Source organism: Pseudophryne corroboree, chromosome 5, assembly GCF_028390025.1.
Source record: "Pseudophryne corroboree isolate aPseCor3 chromosome 5, aPseCor3.hap2, whole genome shotgun sequence".
Taxonomy (NCBI): domain Eukaryota; kingdom Metazoa; phylum Chordata; class Amphibia; order Anura; family Myobatrachidae; genus Pseudophryne; species Pseudophryne corroboree.
In genome coordinates, this window is record NC_086448.1 from 618,886,268 (window position 1) to 618,907,712 (window position 21,445).

The 21,445-nt window shown below is 46.1% G+C and overlaps 1 protein-coding gene and 1 pseudogene across 4 annotated transcripts in view; both read left to right on the plus strand.

The window, feature by feature from the left end:
- DLGAP1 (DLG associated protein 1) overlaps positions 1-21,445 on the plus strand; it is a 1,173,524-nt gene that overhangs the window by 613,365 nt on the left and 538,714 nt on the right. For all 4 annotated transcript variants that reach the window (XM_063923535.1, XM_063923539.1, XM_063923537.1 and 1 more), the window contains one exon: positions 3,353-4,389. In XM_063923535.1, coding sequence (XP_063779605.1) covers positions 3,424-4,389 — 966 coding nt within the window. In that variant the 5' untranslated portion in view covers positions 3,353-3,423. The remainder of the gene's footprint in view (positions 1-3,352; positions 4,390-21,445) is intronic.
- Positions 2,112-2,230, plus strand: LOC134929752 (5S ribosomal RNA; annotated as a pseudogene).

The window sequence follows — 21,445 nt, forward strand, 5'->3', positions numbered from 1 at the left end:
TATTTGTAAGATATCAAGACACTTTTTTCATAACTTTTCCTCATATATTTTTTCACTCATAATTATCACCATAAAAAAATATATTTTTTATAAAAAATATTTCCTATTATTAGTTTACAGCGCTGATATGTCTTTATATCACCACACTTCCCACAGCACATCTGTTTATTAGCCTCTTCATAAGTTTACACACATAACTATTCAGGGCACAATTTCTCTACTTTTTTCTTTTTTCTTCTTTTTTCCCCAACACCTACTTCACCCTCCCTCCCCCTCTTGAACTATTCACGTTATCAAACTATTTTATGCTGCACCTATACTTTTTGCATCAATTGCTTTCATATATTTATTAATTCAACATGGTCCATATTCTTCCCCACACCATTTATTAAATTCTATTTATCATTGGTTACTTAGACTTAATTGCTGGTTAATGTGTTTATAATTTTTTATCAAAAGATCGTTTACATTGCTCGGGCTTTAATAATAATTATACATTTCCTCTCTTTGTGTATCATAATTAATGGATAGGACATTTATTCGGGATTTAAAAAAACCATGCAGTATTTATTTTCACTTTTAATGTATATCACAAGTTATGGGCAGGACATCTATTCAGGATTTACCTATACACGCATTTAACATTAAGCTCATTTCCTCCTTCTTTAAATGGTGTCAGACTTAAATCTTGTTAGCAATTAACAGGGGCAGCCGTGAGTGGCTACCCTTTCAGATTTAAGTCAGGTCCAGACGCCTAAATTCACGCTACCCGTGAACAAGCTGCTGTGAAACGTACGTCGGGTGAGGTGGACGCGGTCACGGTGAGCGCGCTCACGTGACCAGAGACCGGCAAGAGAGGAGACCAGGCGAGCCGCATGAAGTCCGGCGGTCAGCGTCTTACAGCGAGCAGGGAGAGACACACAATTGATCAATTAGTATCTTCTCCTATCTTGCTCCATATTTGTCTCCCATTCTCCAGCTACACATATATGTAATTTTAACATTAAGTGCACCGGTCTTTTTGGCAAATTTATGCCATTCACTTTAGGCATTATTTATCATATATGGGAATCATTGTTTTTCAGGTGCTTTAAATACTTATGGTGATATTAGACATAAGTTAACTTGTGTTTTCATGTGTTTGACATGATATAATCAGGAGCAATCAGCAATTTATTAGGGCTCTGGCAATCATAGCACAGGTATTGCCCTTGATTTATTCCTGACACCCCAGCACCGTTTTCCATGCAGGTTTTAACAGGCAATAAGCTATTATGCATGCCCTGGCTGTTACAGCGTAATGATACCTGGCATGGATTTATGAAACAAATTAGACAGATATACAGTTGATACACTGTGGATACATGCAAAATCTTTTTTCATTGCAAGCATATATTGGTTCAACAATGTTGCTATAAAGACAGTACTTGTTATTTCAGGCACTATTGTGTTAGTCAGCCTATTTGTGGATAATAGAGATTTTGTCTCCCAAGATATAATTCTTATCTACCTTATCCACTCTCTAAGTCTGTCTTTTTCCTTTCCTTCTTCTTCAAGCTGAAAAATCTGTATTTTGGTCCATTTCCATTCCCTGCCCTATACTGATTATGGTGGCGCGAAGGGAGAAAAGTGGAAAGGTTTAGATCATTTCAGTCTCAGCTTTTTCTTTCTTTAACTATTTAATATAACTTCAAACAGATTCATGTTTTGATGTTAACCATCATGATAACCATAATAACTATTTTTCCATCCAATATTTAACAGGGAGATCCAGTAAGCAACAGAGACAGGTTTCTCTTGGATCCCATAAAGATATTTTGGCATGTCCTCAGTACAACAAGGGTTTTTATATCTGCCTTACCCATAAAAAAAAACCATTTTCAATGGTGCTGCACAGCACACAAAGAAACATACAGGCAGTTTTGCTGGCAAACTTTATTGACCACATGATTTAAACCTCCGTATACCTATAAGTTTGGGTTACAATTTGGTGCAATGACGGTCAAACATATATATCTCTATTAAGAGATCAATTTTTCATTACAGCAACCAGGTTTAGTGTCTACCTATTAGCTGCATACCAGCTGTAGTTTTCTGCCTTATCAACTATAATCTACTACCATACCACACCGCGCATGCCCAATCTCGTCCGATCTTGGAAGCAATACGGTGTTGGGCCTGGTCAGTACTTAGGTGGATGACCACTAAGGAATACCAGGTGTTGTAGGTTTTTTGACGGCGCTACATCGGTTATTGCACTAACCTCGTAGTATAACGGATTAATGCCTGGTGGGCCTGCAATTAATGCCTTATTTATTCATCAATATATTCACAGTCTTAGCTTAAATTGGTGGTTTATATTTTATAGCCACATTTTAGACAAAAAATCTTTTTTGGTGTACCTATATCTTATCTAAATATCATTAAAGGTTACGTTTTAATTATTTCATCTTTACATTATTGTTTATATATATTTAAAATCATAATGGTTTCCAAGAGTGAGTGCTCCCAACAAAGGTCACTTTTCTTTGTTTTTCTTTTTCCCATTACACTGACAGAGAGGTAAGTATTGTGAATGGCTGCAATTTGTGCCCCCCCGGAACTAGGGCCTGGGTGCACCACACACCCTGTATCCATCATACATATGTCCAGGATGTCAACTGAGGTGAAGATGAAGATACCCCTCTCAGTAACTGTATCACTTATATGTAAAGAAATAAAAACCCTGCTGTAATATAGAAGAGGTTTTATAATGTAGAATACTTCTCACAGTGAATGTAGTTTTGCTATCAAAGCAACTTTTAAAAATAACTTTTCTTATGCTTAGAACATGGTTGTGTGTAAGTATATCTGAAGTGCGCCTAACACATATGCTACTGGTGCAGAACTAGACACAGCTTGTGATTTGTTCAACTTAGCATATGTGGGTAATTAGTTTTTGAGTGAATGCATTTTCCATCTGCATTTTGAATGCAAATGCCCTTTTGTGTTCTGTTCCCTTTCCATGCTACCATAAATATATTTTCACCATAGTCCACAAATCAATTCTCTATTTTATTCTTTAATCTTATTTCTTCACCAGTCAGATCTAAGAGCAAATATTGTTTCACACACATAGTACAGAACATATCTTACTGTAAGCTTGCGAGCAGGGCCTTCCTACCTCTATGACTGTTTGTTATCACCCAGTTTGTTATATCATTGTTATTTCCAATTGTAAAGCGCAACGGAATTTGCTGCGCTATGTAAGAAACTGTTAATAAATATATAAATTATATAAATATCACAAAATTATTTCCTATGAATTGTATAAATTGCTTTTCTTTTGACTATCATATTTCTTCTGTTTTAGGTCTGGGTTTAAGAACTCACCACTGACTACAATAAATAGTCAATGACTTTGAAATATCTTTCAACTCAATTATGAAAGGATTATCAAGCAGCCGTAGCCATCATCATGGGGTTGTCTGCGATTCAGTATGTGAACCAATGCCTCACCATACAGATAGAAAGCCATATTTGATGAATCCAGTAGATCCTCATCCTGCGGATCACCCTTACTATGCTCAAAGGAACTCCTACCCAGTAGAATGCATGATGCCCTATGGGGATCAGATTGCCAGCAGTACCTTTCCAAGGAGACATTACAGTTCCCACCATGATCTTAAAGATGAGTGTGCATTAGTGCCCCATGGCACAGTTGGAAAAAGTAGCCGACCCCCTGCCAACATCTTGGACCAGTTTGAAAGACAAATACCTATCAATCGGGATGGTTATCACACCTTGCAATACAAAAGGAGCGCTGTAGAGCACCGCAGTGACAGTCCCGGTAGGATACGTCATTTAGTCCACTCTGTTCAGAAACTCTTCACAAAATCCCATTCTCTTGAGGGCCCAATGAAAGGAAATACCAATGGAAACAAAGCCAGTCCAGATGAAATGCAAACTGTGAGGTATGGCAAGCGCAGTAAAAGCAAAGAGAGGAGGGCTGAAATTAAAGCTAGAGCTAACATTGCAGGCTGGTGGGGCTCACAAGATAACTTGGACAATGATGTCTGCATCTACCATGGTCCCACTGCTGTCATGACTATGGGGAGGTGTCCAGACCGCTCCGCCTCTCAGTACTTTATGGAAGCTTACAATTCCCTTAGTGAACATGCATTAAAGTCATCAAGAAGCAATAATGATGTGAAATGCAACACTTGTACAAATTTACCTGTGAGTTTACCTGTAAATTTGGACAGCCAAATGTTAAAGAAAAGCTCTTGGGCATCTGCACTGACCGTAAGCAGGGCACGGGAAGTTTACCAGAAACCTACTATGAACATGGACCACGCACTGGGGAAGTCTGACTCATGTCAGCAAGAGCGGCCATGTCAGTACCTGCAGGTATGCCTACAGTGATATTCTTTGTGCACCATATCAGTCACTCATTGTGTAAGCACAATGTGTGTTGTGGCACGTGTGTCTGGTTTAGCTGTTTATGTGTTAGAAGTAGTATGTGTTAATGGTTTTACATAAAACAAAGAATATTGGCAATAATCTGCGGCGTCTGAAGCAGGTGACTATGAACAAATCATTGTAACACATTACCACGCTCACTGCTTTAGATGTGAAGTCATCAATGTATTAAGGAGCATAATGTAAATTAATTGGTTGTAAGTTTGCAGAGTAATCCCACATCCTGAAATGGATAGCATCTGGAAATGAATCTGTTATGTTATACTGTATGTCAAAAGAAAAGGAGAAACAGAAGACTCTTGTGTAGGCGCACTCTTGTTCTAAATGTTAGATACTAGGATATGGAGAAATTTAAAACATATTTTTATTGATATTAATTAAAAGAGCAGTTGAAAAAAATCCCCAACAGCCAATGCCTCAACTGAAAAAACAAAATGAGAATATATTAAAATGTTTTGGTCATACTACACAGCTGGTAGTTTGAAAGGGTGTGGACATGGTAAGTCCTACACCCTTTTCTCTTGACCAGTACAGAGAATCTCTGTACTCTCTGTACTGGTGTAGGACTGAGATTCTCTGTACTGGTGTAGGACTTACCGTGCTCTACAGATTCTCTGTACTGGTCAAGGGAAAAGGGTGTAGGACTTACCATGTCCACACCCTTTCAAACTATCAGCTGTGTAGTATGACCAGAACATTTTAATATATTCTCATTTTGTTTTTTCAGTTGAGGCATTGGCTGTTGGGGAACTTTTTCGACTGCTCTTTTAATTAATATCAATAAAAATATGTTTTAATATTTCTACATATCCTAGTATCTTACATTTAGAACAAGAGTGCGCCCACACAAGAGTCTTCTGTTTCTCCTTTTCTTTTGACGTATGTTTATCTGACTCTGGGTGCACCACCAACAAGGATATGTATCTTTGGACATATCCCATATTAATTGTCCAACTTTGGTTTTCTATCATATTTATTAGTCTATTTCAGTCATATCTACATTATATACAGTAGTGACTGTCATGTAATATTCAAAACAATCCTTGTGTCATTGTTTGCTGTGATAATAGAATATGCTGTCTCCTAAAACCTTAAATTGTTACCAATTTTCTGAGATGCCAAAATAAAGTTAGTAATGTGGGAAAAAAAGCAGTGCCGTAACTAGACATTTATGCGCTTAGTACAAGAAACGGCATCGCCCCCCCCCCCCCCTTAACGTAAACTGGTGGCAGTGTGCACCGTGGCTGCGTGCAAAAAATATAGGAGCATGGCTTCACGGGAAAGGGGTGTGGCCACAAAATAAAACCAATTCATATAATGGTGCACAGTAGTCTCCATTATTCAAATTATGGCGCTCAGTAGCGCCACTACACCAGGTAGAGCCCCTTTTTACACATTACGGCAGACAGTCCCCCTTTTTACACATTACGGCAGACAGTCCCCCTTTTTACACATTACGGCAGACAGTGTCCTCTTTTTACACATTACGGCAGACAGCATCCCCTTTTTACACATTACGGCAGACAGCGTCCCCTTTTTACACATTACAGCAGACAGCGTCCCCTTTTTTACACATTACGGCAGACAGCGTCCCCTTTTTTACACATTACGGCAGACAGAGTCCACCTTTTACACGTTACGGCAGGATAGGTCCCCTTTTTACACATTATGGCAGGCAGAGTCCCCCTTTAACACAGTATGGCAGGCAGATTCCCCCTTACCCCCCCTACCCTTAGAGTGTAGTGTGGTGTAGTGAAGTGTACTGTGGTGTAGTGTAGTGTAGTGTACTGTAGTGAAGTGTAGTATAGTGTAGTGTAGTTTAGTGTCTGTGTAGGCACTTACGTTCTGTTGCCAGCTCCTGACTCCTCCTGTCAACTTCACAGAACTCAGCCGCAGCGCTGCTGGGACCTCAGCAGCAGTGGCGGCTTAAGCTGTACACAGGTGGGCAGGCGGCGGCGGGTTCCTCGGGACACGGGCGGGTGGCGGCTTCAGCAGCAGGACACAGTCGTGTGGGCGGCAGCGGCTTCAGCCGGACGCAGGTGGCGCCGCCGTCAGCGGGACACAGGCGGCGCCGCCAACAGCGGGACGCAGGTGGTGCTGCCGCCTAAAACAGTGAATCTGCAGGCCGTGCGGGTGTGATGCTCGATGGTGCGCCCTCAGTGCATTTGCGCTGTGGGCAAGGCACCATCAGCACACACCTAGTTACGGCCCTGGAAAAAAGGTTTAAAACACCTAACGTCTTTTAAAGATGTTCCATACATGAACTTAAATATGTATATACTAGGTGATTCATCGCGCCCTACGGATGCTCTTCACACCGTCGTGAGGGGCTATGCCCCCTTAACCCTTGCACGCTCTAGTGGCGTGCAGTACTTGTATTATATGGAGTATTACCTCCAATCATAATTGTGTGAGTGGTTAAATATTGCACGGACAAAGGGCGTGCGATGGTTAAGGGGTCATAGCCCCTTGCAACGGCGTGAACAGTGCACACAGGGCCGGATGAATCACCTAGTAGGTGCTGTCTTTGGGGGAGTGGCGGGTGCGGGGGAGACGTGGATGGGGTAGGGGGGCTGGGAGTGCCACGGGTGGGAGAGGGGTGGTTGCGTGGGTGGTGCGGGTGGGGGAGGGGAAGGTGCCACGGGTGGGGGTCCGGAGCCACCACGGGTGCGGGGGTGCTGTGGGTGGGGGAAGGGTGGGTGCAGGGGTGCTGTTGGTTGGGGAGGGGGTTCGGAGCCACCATGGGTGGTGGAGGGGCTGTGTGTGGGTACCGCGGATGGGGCCTGGAGGTCATGCGAGTGGGGGAGGGGTTGGTAATGCTTCTCCTGCTTCTCCTCCTGGAAGCAGCTAGGCTGCTGTCCTCCCTTTGGCAGTGGCTCTCCCGGAGACTCGCACAGCAACCAAGCAGCCAGTCACCATTGTTAGCGCTGGTGTCCCAACACACCGCATTACAGGGAAGAAGATGCACTCAATAAACTACAGCTCCCAGCAGGCCTTAGCGCCTGAATGCTTCGGCGCTAAGCGTTGCTGGGAGCTGTAGTTTATTTAGTGCATATACTTCCCTGTAATGCGGCATGTTGGGACACCGGTGCTAACAATAGTGACTGGCTGGCAGAACTGACTGACTCGCTGAATCAATGTAAAAGGTGAGAGTGCTGTGCAATGTCAGCGTCCAGACATTACCCTCCGCGATATCACCCACTCTATCCGTTACATTAGCCATCTCGGGGCTTCCAGGCCGGCCAGCCAGGTGCTGTGTTGTGGAGTCAGGGCCTCTGGGGATCTGTGCGCGGCTGTGGCAGGGGAGGCACTTCTGTGACATAACGCGCACAGGAGGCTCCGCGGCTCAGAGAGTATGCGGCGCTGGAAGGGCTATGAAAGCCTTCTGCTGTGCCGCTTTCATACACATCTATGCCGGTGGCTGCAGCAGATTTTGTTCCACGTGCGCCGCAGCTAGGGAGTGGGGATTGTTGATGCCTGAGGGGGCAGGCGGACTGGCAGCAGGACATAGGGGGTCATTCCGACCTGATCGTAGCTGTGCTAAATTTAGCACAGCAACGATCACTTACACTGACATGTGGGGGGACGCCCAGCACAGGGCTAGTCTGCCCTGCATGTCAGGCCGCTTCCCCCACCGCATAAGTACAAAGCATCGCACAGCGGTGATGCTTTTGTACTTGAAGAGTAACTCCCAGCCAGCACAGCTCCTGCGGCTGGCCGGGAGTTACTCATCGCTGCCCAGGTCACAGCGGCTGCGTGTTACGCCTGTCAGCCGCTACACCCCGCCCACCTCACGATCCGGCCACGCCTGCGTAGGCCAGACAGCGGCCACAAAATGGCAGGCAAATGCCGCCGTGCCGCCCCCTCCCACCCAGCGACTGCCTCTGCCTGTCAATCAGGCAGAGGTGATCGCTAGGAAACGACTGCCGTCGGCTGTCAGGCATGTGCTGGCGCACTAGGGTGCCGGCGCATGTGCAGTTCTGACCTGATCGCTGCACTGCGATGAACTGCAGCAAGCAATCAGGTCAGAATGACCCCCATAGGACGCTGCAGTAAAAGTTTTTTTCCCCCCTATCTACAGCACAGAGACTTGCTGCAAATGCAGGGGTATACCCTCCAGCTGGACCTTTTTGGCAGGTACAGGACCTCTTTTTATGGTCTGTACCGACTTCCATTGAAAATATAGGAAAAGGGGCGTGGCCACTCCACTGTACCCGTGACCACGCCCCCTTTTCGAATTTGTAGCGATTTTTCTGTGTAAAGTGTTGGAGGGTATGTTGCTGCAGATGCAGTGGGCTTATTATGGGGTGTGGGGCTGGAGCTGCAGCTCCATCAGCCCCACTGTTAATCCTGCTCTGGGAACACAGCAGCCAAAAAACAGAGCCTCCCATTGGATGTAACCTTTGTGGGAGGGCGTTTCTCGCCCAATCAGCTGTGGACTGGGTGTGACCTGCTGCTGACCCAATTAGAGCTTCTAGCCACGCCCAGCGTTAGCCACACAGTCACAGAGTAACAGATCTGGGCAATTATATAGGAGATGTCTCAACTGTCTCAACCCATACCAATGTGCATGACATGCTATCAGCTTTTTCTCAATCAGTACCAATAGGGGGAAAGTAATCAAACCTTCTGAAGTGGTGAAGTTGCCCATAGCAACCAATCAGATTCTAGAGATAATTTATTTAACACCACCTATAAAAAGACAGCAAAACTGTTTCAGACTGATAATATAGGTGTAAATGACACTGTGGGACGTGCACAGGGGAAAACCTGTTATATAAGGCAAAGTGATACCTTCACTTCAGGTAGTGCCTGTTAGGATTTAGCTGGGACAGCAGACGACTGGCTATGTAATATACTGTATTTGAATAATTTAAACATTAGAAGACTGCTGAGCCGGAGGTGTTTATGTACTGTTGGACTCCAGAAATGTACCCACTGACACCATCAGCACATAATGAAACCTCAGCATGTCACATCATGCACTGCTAACATGAAAATGTAACATAGGACAGTCAGGGCCATGAAGTCTATGAGAGGGGTAGCAGTGGCGGAACTGTGGGAGGCAGTGGAGTCGGCTGCCACCGGGCTCCTGACCTCAAGGGGGCACCTGTCCTCCATTGCCTCCCACTGCCCGACAATCAATCGCCGCTCTGCCGAATGTGGATGGAGGATCGGTGTCAGTGTCGTGACACGGCTGCAGCAGCTGCCTCCTCGTATCCACAGAGACGAGCTGGCATCTGGCTGCAGCTAGGGGGAGCTCCAGCGCACAGCTGATCACAGGCACTTCCAGAAGAGCTGGCCGTCTATAGCTCTCTCTTCCTCCATCCTGCTGCTAGCCGAAGGTAGGCACTGGCACCACCTGCCTCATGCTGCTGCACTGTGTATGTGTGGTGTGTGTGGTGTATGTGTGTGTATGGGGTTGATTACTGGGGGTATCTTTAATAAATATTGGCAACACTGACTGTTTATGTGTGTTGATAATTTTAAGGGAGGTGTGTGTGTGTGTCTGTGTGTTTTAACGAAAGTTGTGTGTTTAAGTGAAAAAGACGTGTGTGTGTGTGTGTGTGTGTATGTGTGTGTGTAATTAAATGAGGCGTGGTGTGTGTAATTGTGTGTAAGTGTGTGTGTGTAATAGAGATGAGCGGGTTCGGTTTCTCTGAATCCGAACCCGCCCGAACTTCATGGTTTTTTTCACGGGTCCGAGCAGACTCGGATCCTCCCGCCTTGCTCGGTTAACCCGAGCGCGCCCGAACGTCATCATGACGCTGTCGGATTCTCGCGAGACTCGGATTCTATATAAGGAGCCGCGCGTCGCCGCCATTTTCACACGTGCATTGAGATTGATAGGGAGAGGACATGGCTGGCGTCCTCTCCATTTAGATTAGAAGAGAGAGAGAGAGAGAGAGATTGACCTGATTTACTGGAGCTTAGGAGTACTGTAGAAGTGTAGAGAGTGCAGAGTTTACTAGTGACTGACCACAGTGACCACCAGACAGTGCAGTTTTATTTAATATATCCGTTCTCTGCCTGAAAAAAACGATACACACAGTGACTCAGTCACATACCATATCTGTGTGCACTGCTCAGCCCAGTGTGCTGCATCATCTATGTATATATATATCTGACTGTGCTCAGCTCACACAGCTTATAATTGTGGGGGAGACTGGGGAGCACTGCAGTGCCAGTTATAGGTTATAGCAGGAGCCAGGAGTACATATTATATTAAAATTAAACAGTGCACACTTTTGCTGCAGGAGTGCCACTGCCAGTGTGACTGACCAGTGACCTGACCACACTGACCACCAGTATAGTTAGTAGTATACTATATTGTGATTGCCTGAAAAAGTTAAACACTCGTCGTGTGACTTCACTTGTGTGGTGTTTTTTTTTTTATTCTATAAAAAACTCATTCTGCTGACAGACAGTGTCCAGCAGGTCCGTCATTATATAATATATACCTGTCCGGCTGCAGTAGTGATATATATATATTTTTTATATCATTATTTATCATCCAGTCGCAGCAGACACAGTACGGTAGTTCACGGCTGTAGCTACCTCTGTGTCGGCACTCGGCAGTCCATCCATAATTGTATACCACCTACCCGTGGTTTTTTTTTCTTTCTTCTTTATACATACATACTACTACATCTCTTTATCAACCAGTCTATATTAGCAGCAGACACAGTACAGTACGGTAGTCCACGGCTGTAGCTACCTCTGTGTCGGCACTCGGCAGTCCGTCCATAATTGTATACCACCTACCCGTGGTTTTTTTTTCTTTCTTCTTTATACATACATACTACTACATCTCTTTATCAACCAGTCTATATTAGCAGCAGACACAGTACAGTACGGTAGTTCACGGCTGTAGCTACCTCTGTGTCGGCACTCGGCAGTCCGTCCATAATTGTATACCACCTACCCGAGGTTTTTTTTTCTTTCTTCTTTATACATACATACTACTACATCTCTTTATCAACCAGTCTATATTAGCAGCAGACACAGTACAGTACGGTAGTTCACGGCTGTAGCTACCTCTGTGTCGGCACTCGGCAGTCCGTCCATACTTGTATACCACCTACCCGAGGTTTTTTTTTCTTTCTTCTTTATACATACATACTACTACATCTCTTTATCAACCAGTCTATATTAGCAGCAGACACAGTACAGTACGGTAGTTCACGACTGTAGCTACCTCTGTGTCGGCACTCGGCAGTCCGTCCATAATTGTATACCACCTACCCGAGGTTTTTTTTTCTTTCTTCTTTATACATACATACTACTACATCTCTTTATCAACCAGTCTATATTAGCAGCAGACACAGTACAGTACGGTAGTTCACGGCTGTAGCTACCTCTGTGTCGGCACTCGGCAGTCCGTCCATAATTGTATACCACCTACCCATGGTTTTTTTTTCTTTCTTCTTTATACTTATACATACTACTACATCTCTTTATCAACCAGTCTATATTAGCAGCAGACACAGTACAGTACGGTAGTCCACGGCTGTAGCTACCTCTGTGTCGGCACTCGGCAGTCCGTCCATAATTGTATACCACCTACCCGTGGTTTTTTTTTCTTTCTTCTTTATACTTATACATACTACTACATCTCTTTATCAACCAGTCTATATTAGCAGCAGACACAGTACAGTACGGTAGTCCACGGCTGTAGCTACCTCTGTGTCGGCACTCGGCAGTCCGTCCATAATTGTATAACACCTACCCGTGTTTTTTTTTTCTTTCTTCTTTATACTTATACATACTACTACATCTCTTTATCAACCAGTCTATATTAGCAGCAGACACAGTACAGTACGGTAGTCCATGGCTGTAGCTACCTCTGTGTCGGCACTCGGCAGTCCGTCCATAATTGTATACCACCTACCCGTGGTTTTTTTTTCTTTCTTCTTTATACTTATACATACTACTACATCTCTTTATCAACCAGTCTATATTAGCAGCAGACACAGTACAGTACGGTAGTCCACGGCTGTAGCTACCTCTGTGTCGGCACTCGGCAGTCCGTCCATAATTGTATACCACCTACCCGTGGTTTTTTTTCTTTCTTCTTTATACTTATACATACTACTACATCTCTTTATCAACCAGTCTATATTAGCAGCAGACACAGTACAGTACGGTAGTTCACGGCTGTAGCTACCTCTGTGTCGGCACTCGGCAGTCCGTCCATAATTGTATACTAGTATCCATCCATCTCCATTGTTTACCTGAGGTGCCTTTTAGTTGTGCCTATTAAAATATGGAGAACAAAAATGTTGAGGTTCCAAAATTAGGGAAAGATCAAGATCCACTTCCACCTCGTGCTGAAGCTGCTGCCACTAGTCATGGCCGAGACGATGAAATGCCAGCAACGTCGTCTGCCAAGGCCGATGCCCAATGTCATAGTACAGAGCATGTCAAATCCAAAACACCAAATATCAGTAAAAAAAGGACTCCAAAACCTAAAATAAAATTGTCGGAGGAGAAGCGTAAACTTGCCAATATGCCATTTACCACACGGAGTGGCAAGGAACGGCTGAGGCCCTGGCCTATGTTCATGGCTAGTGGTTCAGCTTCACATGAGGATGGAGGCACTCAGCCTCTCGCTAGAAAAATGAAAAGACTCAAGCTGGCAAAAGCAGTAGCACCGCAAAGAACTGTGCGTTCTTCGAAATCCCAAATCCACAAGGAGAGTCCAATTGTGTCGGTTGCGATGCCTGACCTTCCCAACACTGGACGTGAAGAGCATGCGCCTTCCACCATTTGCACGCCCCCTGCAAGTGCTGGAAGGGCACCCGCAGTCCAGTTCCTGATAGTCAGATTGAAGATGTCAGTGTTGAAGTACACCAGGATGAGGAGGATATGGGTGTTGCTGGCGCTGGGGAGGAAATTGACCAGGAGGATTCTGATGGTGAGGTGGTTTGTTTAAGTCAGGCACCCGGGGAGACACCTGTTGTCCGTGGGAGGAATATGGCCGTTGACATGCCTGGTGAAAATACCAAAAAAATCAGCTCTTCGGTGTGGAGGTATTTCAACAGAAATGCGGACAACAGGTGTCAAGCCGTGTGTTCCCTTTGTCAAGCTGTAATAAGTAGGGGTAAGGACGTTAACCACCTCGGAACATCCTCCCTTATACGTCACCTGCAGCGCATTCATAATAAGTCAGTGACAAGTTCAAAAACTTTGGGTGACAGCGGAAGCAGTCCACTGACCAGTAAATCCCTTCCTCTTGTAACCAAGCTCACGCAAACCACCCCACCAACTCCCTCAGTGTCAATTTCCTCCTTCCCCAGGAATGCCAATAGTCCTGCAGGCCATGTCACTGGCAATTCTGACGAGTCCTCTCCTGCCTGGGATTCCTCCGATGCATCCTTGCGTGTAACGCCTACTGCTGCTGGCGCTGCTGTTGTTGCTGCTGGGAGTCGATGGTCATCCCAGAGGGGAAGTCGTAAGACCACTTTTACTACTTCCACCAAGCAATTGACTGTCCAACAGTCCTTTGCGAGGAAGATGAAATATCACAGCAGTCATCCTACTGCAAAGCGGATAACTGAGGCCTTGGCATCCTGGGTGGTGAGAAACGTGGTTCCGGTATCCATCATTACTGCAGAGCCAACTAGAGACTTGTTGGAGGTACTGTGTCCCCGGTACCAAATACCATCTAGGTTCCATTTCTCTAGGCAGGCGATACCGAAAATTTACACAGACCTCAGAAAAAGAGTCACCAGTGTCCTAAAAAATGCAGCTGTACCCAATGTCCACTTAACCACGGACATGTGGACAAGTGGAGCAGGGCAGGGTCAGGACTATATGACTGTGACAGCCCACTGGGTAGATGTATGGACTCCCGCCGCAAGAACAGCAGCGGCGGCACCAGTAGCAGCATCTCGCAAACGCCAACTCTTTCCTAGGCAGGCTACGCTTTGTATCACCGCCTTCCAGAATACGCACACAGCTGAAAACCTCTTACGGCAACTGAGGAAGATCATCGCGGAATGGCTTACCCCAATTGGACTCTCCTGTGGATTTGTGGCATCGGACAACGCCAGCAATATTGTGTGTGCATTAAATATGGGCAAATTCCAGCACGTCCCATGTTTTGCACATACCTTGAATTTGGTGGTGCAGAATTATTTAAAAAACGACAGGGGCGTGCAAGAGATGCTGTCGGTGGCCAGAAGAATTGCGGGACACTTTCGGCGTACAGGCACCACGTACAGAAGACTGGAGCACCACCAAAAACTACTGAACCTGCCCTGCCATCATCTGAAGCAAGAAGTGGTAACGAGGTGGAATTCAACCCTCTATATGCTTCAGAGGTTGGAGGAGCAGCAAAAGGCCATTCAAGCCTATACAATTGAGCACGATATAGGAGGTGGAATGCACCTGTCTCAAGCGCAGTGGAGAATGATTTCAACGTTGTGCAAGGTTCTGCTGCCCTTTGAACTTGCCACACGTGAAGTCAGTTCAGACACTGCCAGCCTGAGTCAGGTCATTCCCCTCATCAGGCTTTTGCAGAAGTAGCTGGAGACATTGAAGGAGGAGCTAACACGGAGCGATTCCGCTAGGCATGTGGGACTTGTGGATGGAGCCCTTAATTCGCTTAACAAGGATTCACGGGTGGTCAATCTGTTGAAATCAGAGCACTACATTTTGGCCACCATGCTCGATCCTAGATTTAAAGCCTACCTTGGATCTCTCTTTCCGGCAGACCCAAGTCTGCTGGGGTTGAAAGACCTGCTGGTGAGAAAATTGTCAAGTCAAGCGGAACGCGACCTGTCAACATCTCCTCCTTCACATTCTCCCGCAACTGGGGGTGCGAGGAAAAGGCTCAGAATTCCGAGCCCACCCGCTGGCGGTAATGCAGGGCAGTCTGGAGCGACTGCTGATGCTGACATCTGGTCCGGACTGAAGGACCTGACAACGATTACGGACATGTCGTCTACTGTCACTGCATATGATTCTCTCACCATTGAAAGAATGGTGGAGGATTATATGAGTGACCGCATCCAAGTAGGCACGTCACACAGTCCATACTTATACTGGCAGGAAAAAGAGGCAATTTGGAGGCCATTGCACAAACTGGCTTTATTCTACCTAAGTTGCCCTCCCACAAGTGTGTACTCCGAAAGAGTGTTTAGTGCCGCCGCTCACCTTGTCAGCAATCGGCGTACGAGGTTACATCCAGAAAATGTGGAGAAGATGATGTTCATTAAAATGAATTATAATCAATTCCTCCGCGGAGACATTGACCAGCAGCAATTGCCTCCACAAAGTACACAGGGAGCTGAGATGGTGGATTCCAGTGGGGACGAATTGATAATCTGTGAGGAGGTGGACATCTTGCCTCTGTAGAGCCAGTTTGTGCAAGGAGAGATTAATTGCTTCTTTTTTGGGGGGGTCCAAACCAACCCGTCATATCAGTCACAGTCGTGTGGCAGACCCTGTCACTGAAATGATGGGTTGGTTAAAGTGTGCATGTCCTGTTTTGTTTATACAACATAAGGGTGGGTGGGAGGGCCCAAGGACAATTCCATCTTGCACCTCTTTTTTCTTTTATTTTTCTTTGCGTCATGTGCTGTTTGGGGAGGGTTTTTTGGAAGGGACATCCTGCGTGACACTGCAGTGCCACTCCTAAATGGGCCCGGTGTTTGTGTCGGCCACTAGGGTCGCTTATCTTACTCACACAGTCAGCTACCTCGTTGCGCCTCTTTTTTTCTTTGCGTCATGTGCTGTTTGGGGAGGGTTTTTTGGAAGGGCCATCCTGCGTGACACTGCAGTGCCACTCCTAGATGGGCCCGGTGTTTGTGTCGGCCACTAGGGTCGCTAATCTTACTCACACAGCTACCTCATTGCGCCTCTTTTTTTCTTTGCGTCATGTGCTGTTTGGGGAGGGTTTTTTGGAAGGGACATCCTGCGTGACACTGCAGTGCCACTCCTAAATGGGCCCGGTGTTTGTGTCGGCCACTACGGTCGCTAATCTTACTCACACAGCTACCTCATTGCGCCTCTTTTTTTCTTTGCGTCATGTGCTGTTTGGGGAGGGTTTTTTGGAAGGGACATCCTGCGTGACACTGCAGTGCCACTCCTAAATGGGCCCGGTGTTTGTGTCGGCCACTAGGGTCGCTTATCTTACTCACACAGTCAGCTACCTCATTGCGCCTCTTTTTTTCTTTGCGTCATGTGCTGTTTGGGGAGGGTTTTTTGGAAGGGACATCCTGCGTGACACTGCAGTGCCACTCCTAGATGGGCCCGGTGTTTGTGTCGGCCACTAGGGTCGCTAATCTTACTCACACAGCTACCTCATTGCGCCTCTTTTTTTCTTTGCGTCATGTGCTGTTTGGGGAGGGTTTTTTGGAAGGGACATCCTGCGTGACACTGCAGTGCCACTCCTAAATGGGCCCGGTGTTTGTGTCGGCCACTACGGTCGCTTATCTTACTCACACAGCTACCTCATTGCGCCTCTTTTTTTCTTTGCGTCATGTGCTGTTTGGGGAGGGTTTTTTGGAAGGGACATCCTGCGTGACACTGCAGTGCCACTCCTAAATGGGCCCGGTGTTTGTGTCGGCCACTAGGGTCGCTTATCTTACTCACACAGTCAGCTACCTCATTGCGCCTCTTTTTTTCTTTGCGTCATGTGCTGTTTGGGGAGTGTTTTTTGGAAGGGCCATCCTGCGTGACACTGCAGTGCCACTCCTAGATGGGCCCGGTGTTTGTGTCGGCCACTAGGGTCGCTAATCTTACTCACACAGCTACCTCATTGCGCCTCTTTTTTGCTTTGCGTCATGTGCTGTTTGGGGAGGGTTTTTTGGAAGGGACATCCTGCGTGACACTGCAGTGCCACTCCTAAATGGGCCCGGTGTTTGTGTCGGCCACTACGGTCGCTAATCTTACTCACACAGCTACCTCATTGCGCCTCTTTTTTTCTTTGCGTCATGTGCTGTTTGGGGAGGGTTTTTTGGAAGGGACATCCTGCGTGACACTGCAGTGCCACTCCTAAATGGGCCCGGTGTTTGTGTCGGCCACTAGGGTCGCTTATCTTACTCACACAGTCAGCTACCTCATTGCGCCTCTTTTTTTCTTTGCGTCATGTGCTGTTTGGGGAGTGTTTTTTGGAAGGGCCATCCTGCGTGACACTGCAGTGCCACTCCTAGATGGGCCCGGTGTTTGTGTCGGCCACTAGGGTCGCTAATCTTACTCACACAGCTACCTCATTGCGCCTCTTTTTTTCTTTGCGTCATGTGCTGTTTGGGGAGGGTTTTTTGGAAGGGACATCCTGCGTGACACTGCAGTGCCACTCCTAAATGGGCCCGGTGTTTGTGTCGGCCACTAGGGTCGCTAATCTTACTCACACAGCTACCTCATTGCGCCTCTTTTTTTCTTTGCGTCATGTGCTGTTTGGGGAGGGTTTTTTGGAAGGGACATCCTGCGTGACACTGCAGTGCCACTCCTAGATGGGCCAGGTGTTTGTGTCGGCCACTAGGGTCGCTTAGCTTAGTCATCCAGCGACCTCGGTGCAAATTTTAGGACTAAAAATAATATTGTGAGGTGTGAGGTATTCAGAATAGACTGAAAATGAGTGGAAATTATGGTTTTTGAGGTTAATAATAATATGGGATCAAAATGACCCCCAAATTCTATGATTTAAGCTGTTTTTTAGGGGTTTTTGAAAAAAACACCCGAATCCAAAACACACCCGAATCCGACAAAAAAAATTCGGTGAGGTTTTGCCAAAACGCGGTCGAACCCAAAACACGGCCGCGGAACCGAACCCAAAACCAAAACACAAAACCCGAAAAATTTCAGGCGCTCATCACTAGTGTGTAATTGTGTGTGTAATTAAATGAGGTGTGTGTGTGTAATTGTGTGTGTGTGTGCAATTGTGTGTGTAATTAAATGAGGCGTGGTGTGTGTGTGTAATTGTGTGTGTAGTTGAAAGAGGCATGTGTGTGTCTGTTTAATTGAAAGAGGCATGTGTGTGTAATTGTGGGTGTGTAACTGTGTGTTTGTGTGTAATTGAAATAGGCGTGTGTGTATGTAAGTGAAAGGCATGTGAGTGTGTAAGTGAAAGGCATGTGAGTGTGTGTGTGTGTAATTGAATGAGGCGTGGTGTGTGTGTGTGTGTGTGTGTGTGTGTGTGTGTGTGTGTGTGTGTGTGTGTGTGTGTGTAATTGTGTGTGTGTAATTGAAAGAGGCATGGGTGTGTCTGTTTAAGTGAAAGAGGCATGTGTGTGTGTAATTGTGTGTGTGTGTGTAATTGAAAAAGGCGTGTGAGTGTGTGTAATTGTGTGTGTGTAATTGAAAGATGCATATGTGTGTAAGTGAAAGAGGCATGTGAGTGTGGGTTTACGTGAGAGGCATGTAAGTGTGTGTAAGTAAAAACATGCATGTGTGTGTAAGTGAAAGATGCATGTGTGTAAGTGAAAGGCGTGTGTGTGTAAGTGAAAGATGCATGTGTGTGTGTGTGTAATTGAAAGAGGCATGTGTGTGTCTGTTTAATTGAAAGAGGTTTGTGTAAGTGAAAGAGGTATGTGTATCTATGGGATCAGTACTAAATGCCGCCGGCCGGAATCCCGGCGGTCGAAATACCGACGTTGGAATCCCGACCACACAATCCCGACAGGGGTGGCGAGCGGAACGCAGCCCCTTGCGGGCTCGCTTCGCTCGCCACGCTGCGGGCACGGTGCCTTGCTACGCTCGGCACACTATTATATTCTCCCTCTATGGCTGTCGTGGACATCCACGAAGGGAGAATATGTCGGGATTGTGGCGGTTGGGATTCCGGCGTCGGTATTTCGACCGCCAGGATTCCGGCCGGCGGCATCTTGACCGCATCCCGTATCTATACTACTATTGTGAAAGTACTATTGTGAGTACGCTGCTACTGTTCACCCCAAGTACCAGATATCTACATATGGTGTGTGTGTGTATATATATATATATATATATATATAAAGTGCCGGCACTCTCTCCTCCTCCAGTTAATGCCCAGGTGCCTCCTAACAGGTCTGTGGGACCTTGTAGCTAAATCAATGAAGTGGCACTCACGGGACTTGATTGATAAAAATAAGTCTCAGGACACGGCGGTCTCAGCTGAAAGATCTTTCATCTGAGACCGCCGTGTCCTGAGTCTTATTTTTATCAATCAAGTCCCGTGAGTGCCACTTCTTCATTATATATATATATATATATATATATATTCCTATATGTATAGGGGGGGCACCAGCATTTTATCATGCCTCCGGGCGACTGGGGCGAACTTACGCCACTGAGGGGTAGATGTCAACAGCAGTAAGAGACTTAGCACATTTATCCTTTATGTACTTGTGTGAAGAGACAGTTGTTCTGTGCGCTCTGAACTTTATAAGGTCTTGTTTATGTTTGATATTTTTAAAACAAAATAACTGATAGCAATAAATCTGGAAGAATTGGACATGATTATACAAATGTTTGACGCGGGTGCTGTAGGATGCATTAATAGTTAATGAATTGCTGGGTTTAGTGCACTCAACTTCTAAACACATATAGACATCTATAATGGTATTATATAGGTCTGAGGACAGTCTGATGGTATGATAAATGACAGTGTAGGTGGAATTCATATTTGTGTGTTTTTGTAGAGTGTTCCTTGTCAGGCAGCAGAAAGACTATGGCCCTCATTCCGAGTTGTTCGCTCGCAAGGCGAATGTAGCAGAGTTACACACGCTAAGCCGCCGCCTACTGGGAGTGAATCTTAGCTTCTTAAAATTGCGACCGACGTACGCGCAATATTGCGATTACAAACGAGTTAGCAGTTTCAGAGTAGCTCCAGACTTACTCTGCCTGTGCGATCATTTCAGTGCTTGTCGTTCCTGGTTGACGTCACAAACACACCCAGCGTTCGCCCAGGCACTCCCACCGTTTCCCCGGCCACTCCTGCGTTTTTTCCGGAAACGGTAGCGTTTTCAGCCACACGCCCCTGAAACGCCGTGTATCCGCCCAGTAACACCCATTTCCTGTCAATCACATTACGATCGCCGGAGCGAAGAAAAAGCCGTGAGTAAAAATACTTTCTTCATAGTAAAGTTACTTGGCGCAGTCGCAGTGCGAACATTGCGCATGCGTACTAAGCGGATTTTCACTGCGATGCGATGAAAAATACCGAGCGAACAACTCGGAATGAGGGCCTATATTCACCCCTGCTTTTTTGAATGACCTATTCAGAGTCAATTACTGCAATGGAGCAGGCCAAGTTGCCAGTAGTTTTGACATTCATCTGCATTGTTGAAACACTTCATATCATGTAGTCCTTAGTCTTGCAAGAGAAGCTTTCAATCAGGGACGGATCTAGACTTTTCTTTAGGGGGGGGGGGGCGGTTTACTGTTTAATCTTGACTCCTCCCTCTACAGTCCCAACTCCTCCCATCTGCAATCCTAACTCCTCCTCTCTCAATTCTGACTGAACTTTTTGAGTGAGACTGAGATAAAGCTTTGTGATTGTTCTATGTACCTGTGACTGTGCTATGGGGTAATTGTATTTATTAGCCCTAGTACCCACACACCAGCAAGTGAGGGGCAAATGCTCTGTAACCCTTGCTCTCCTGGCTCCTCTGTGCTGCTGTGGTATAAGCTGCAGCACATCGTTCTGCCTCATGCTCTCCCCTGAGAGCTCTCTTCTGCTCAAAAGTGGGCGTGGCTATGACTGTGTTAGGGGGGTGTCGCCCCTTTCGCCCCCCCCCCCCCCCCCCCCCCTAGATCCGGCCCTGCTTTCAATGCAGGTATTGCTTTAAACTATAAAGCAGCAAAATTGATGTTTGGGGATGCGGTTGGCCATCCTCACTACCGGTATCCCATACTCAATCCAATGTTAGAGAGGTGTTCAGTAGAAATTAATATACTGTATCTCTTGCTGTTTGGTTCATCAGAATCAGAATCAGAATCAGCTTTATTGGCCAAGTATACTGGTGCATACTAGGAATTTGTCTTTGGTTTGCTATAC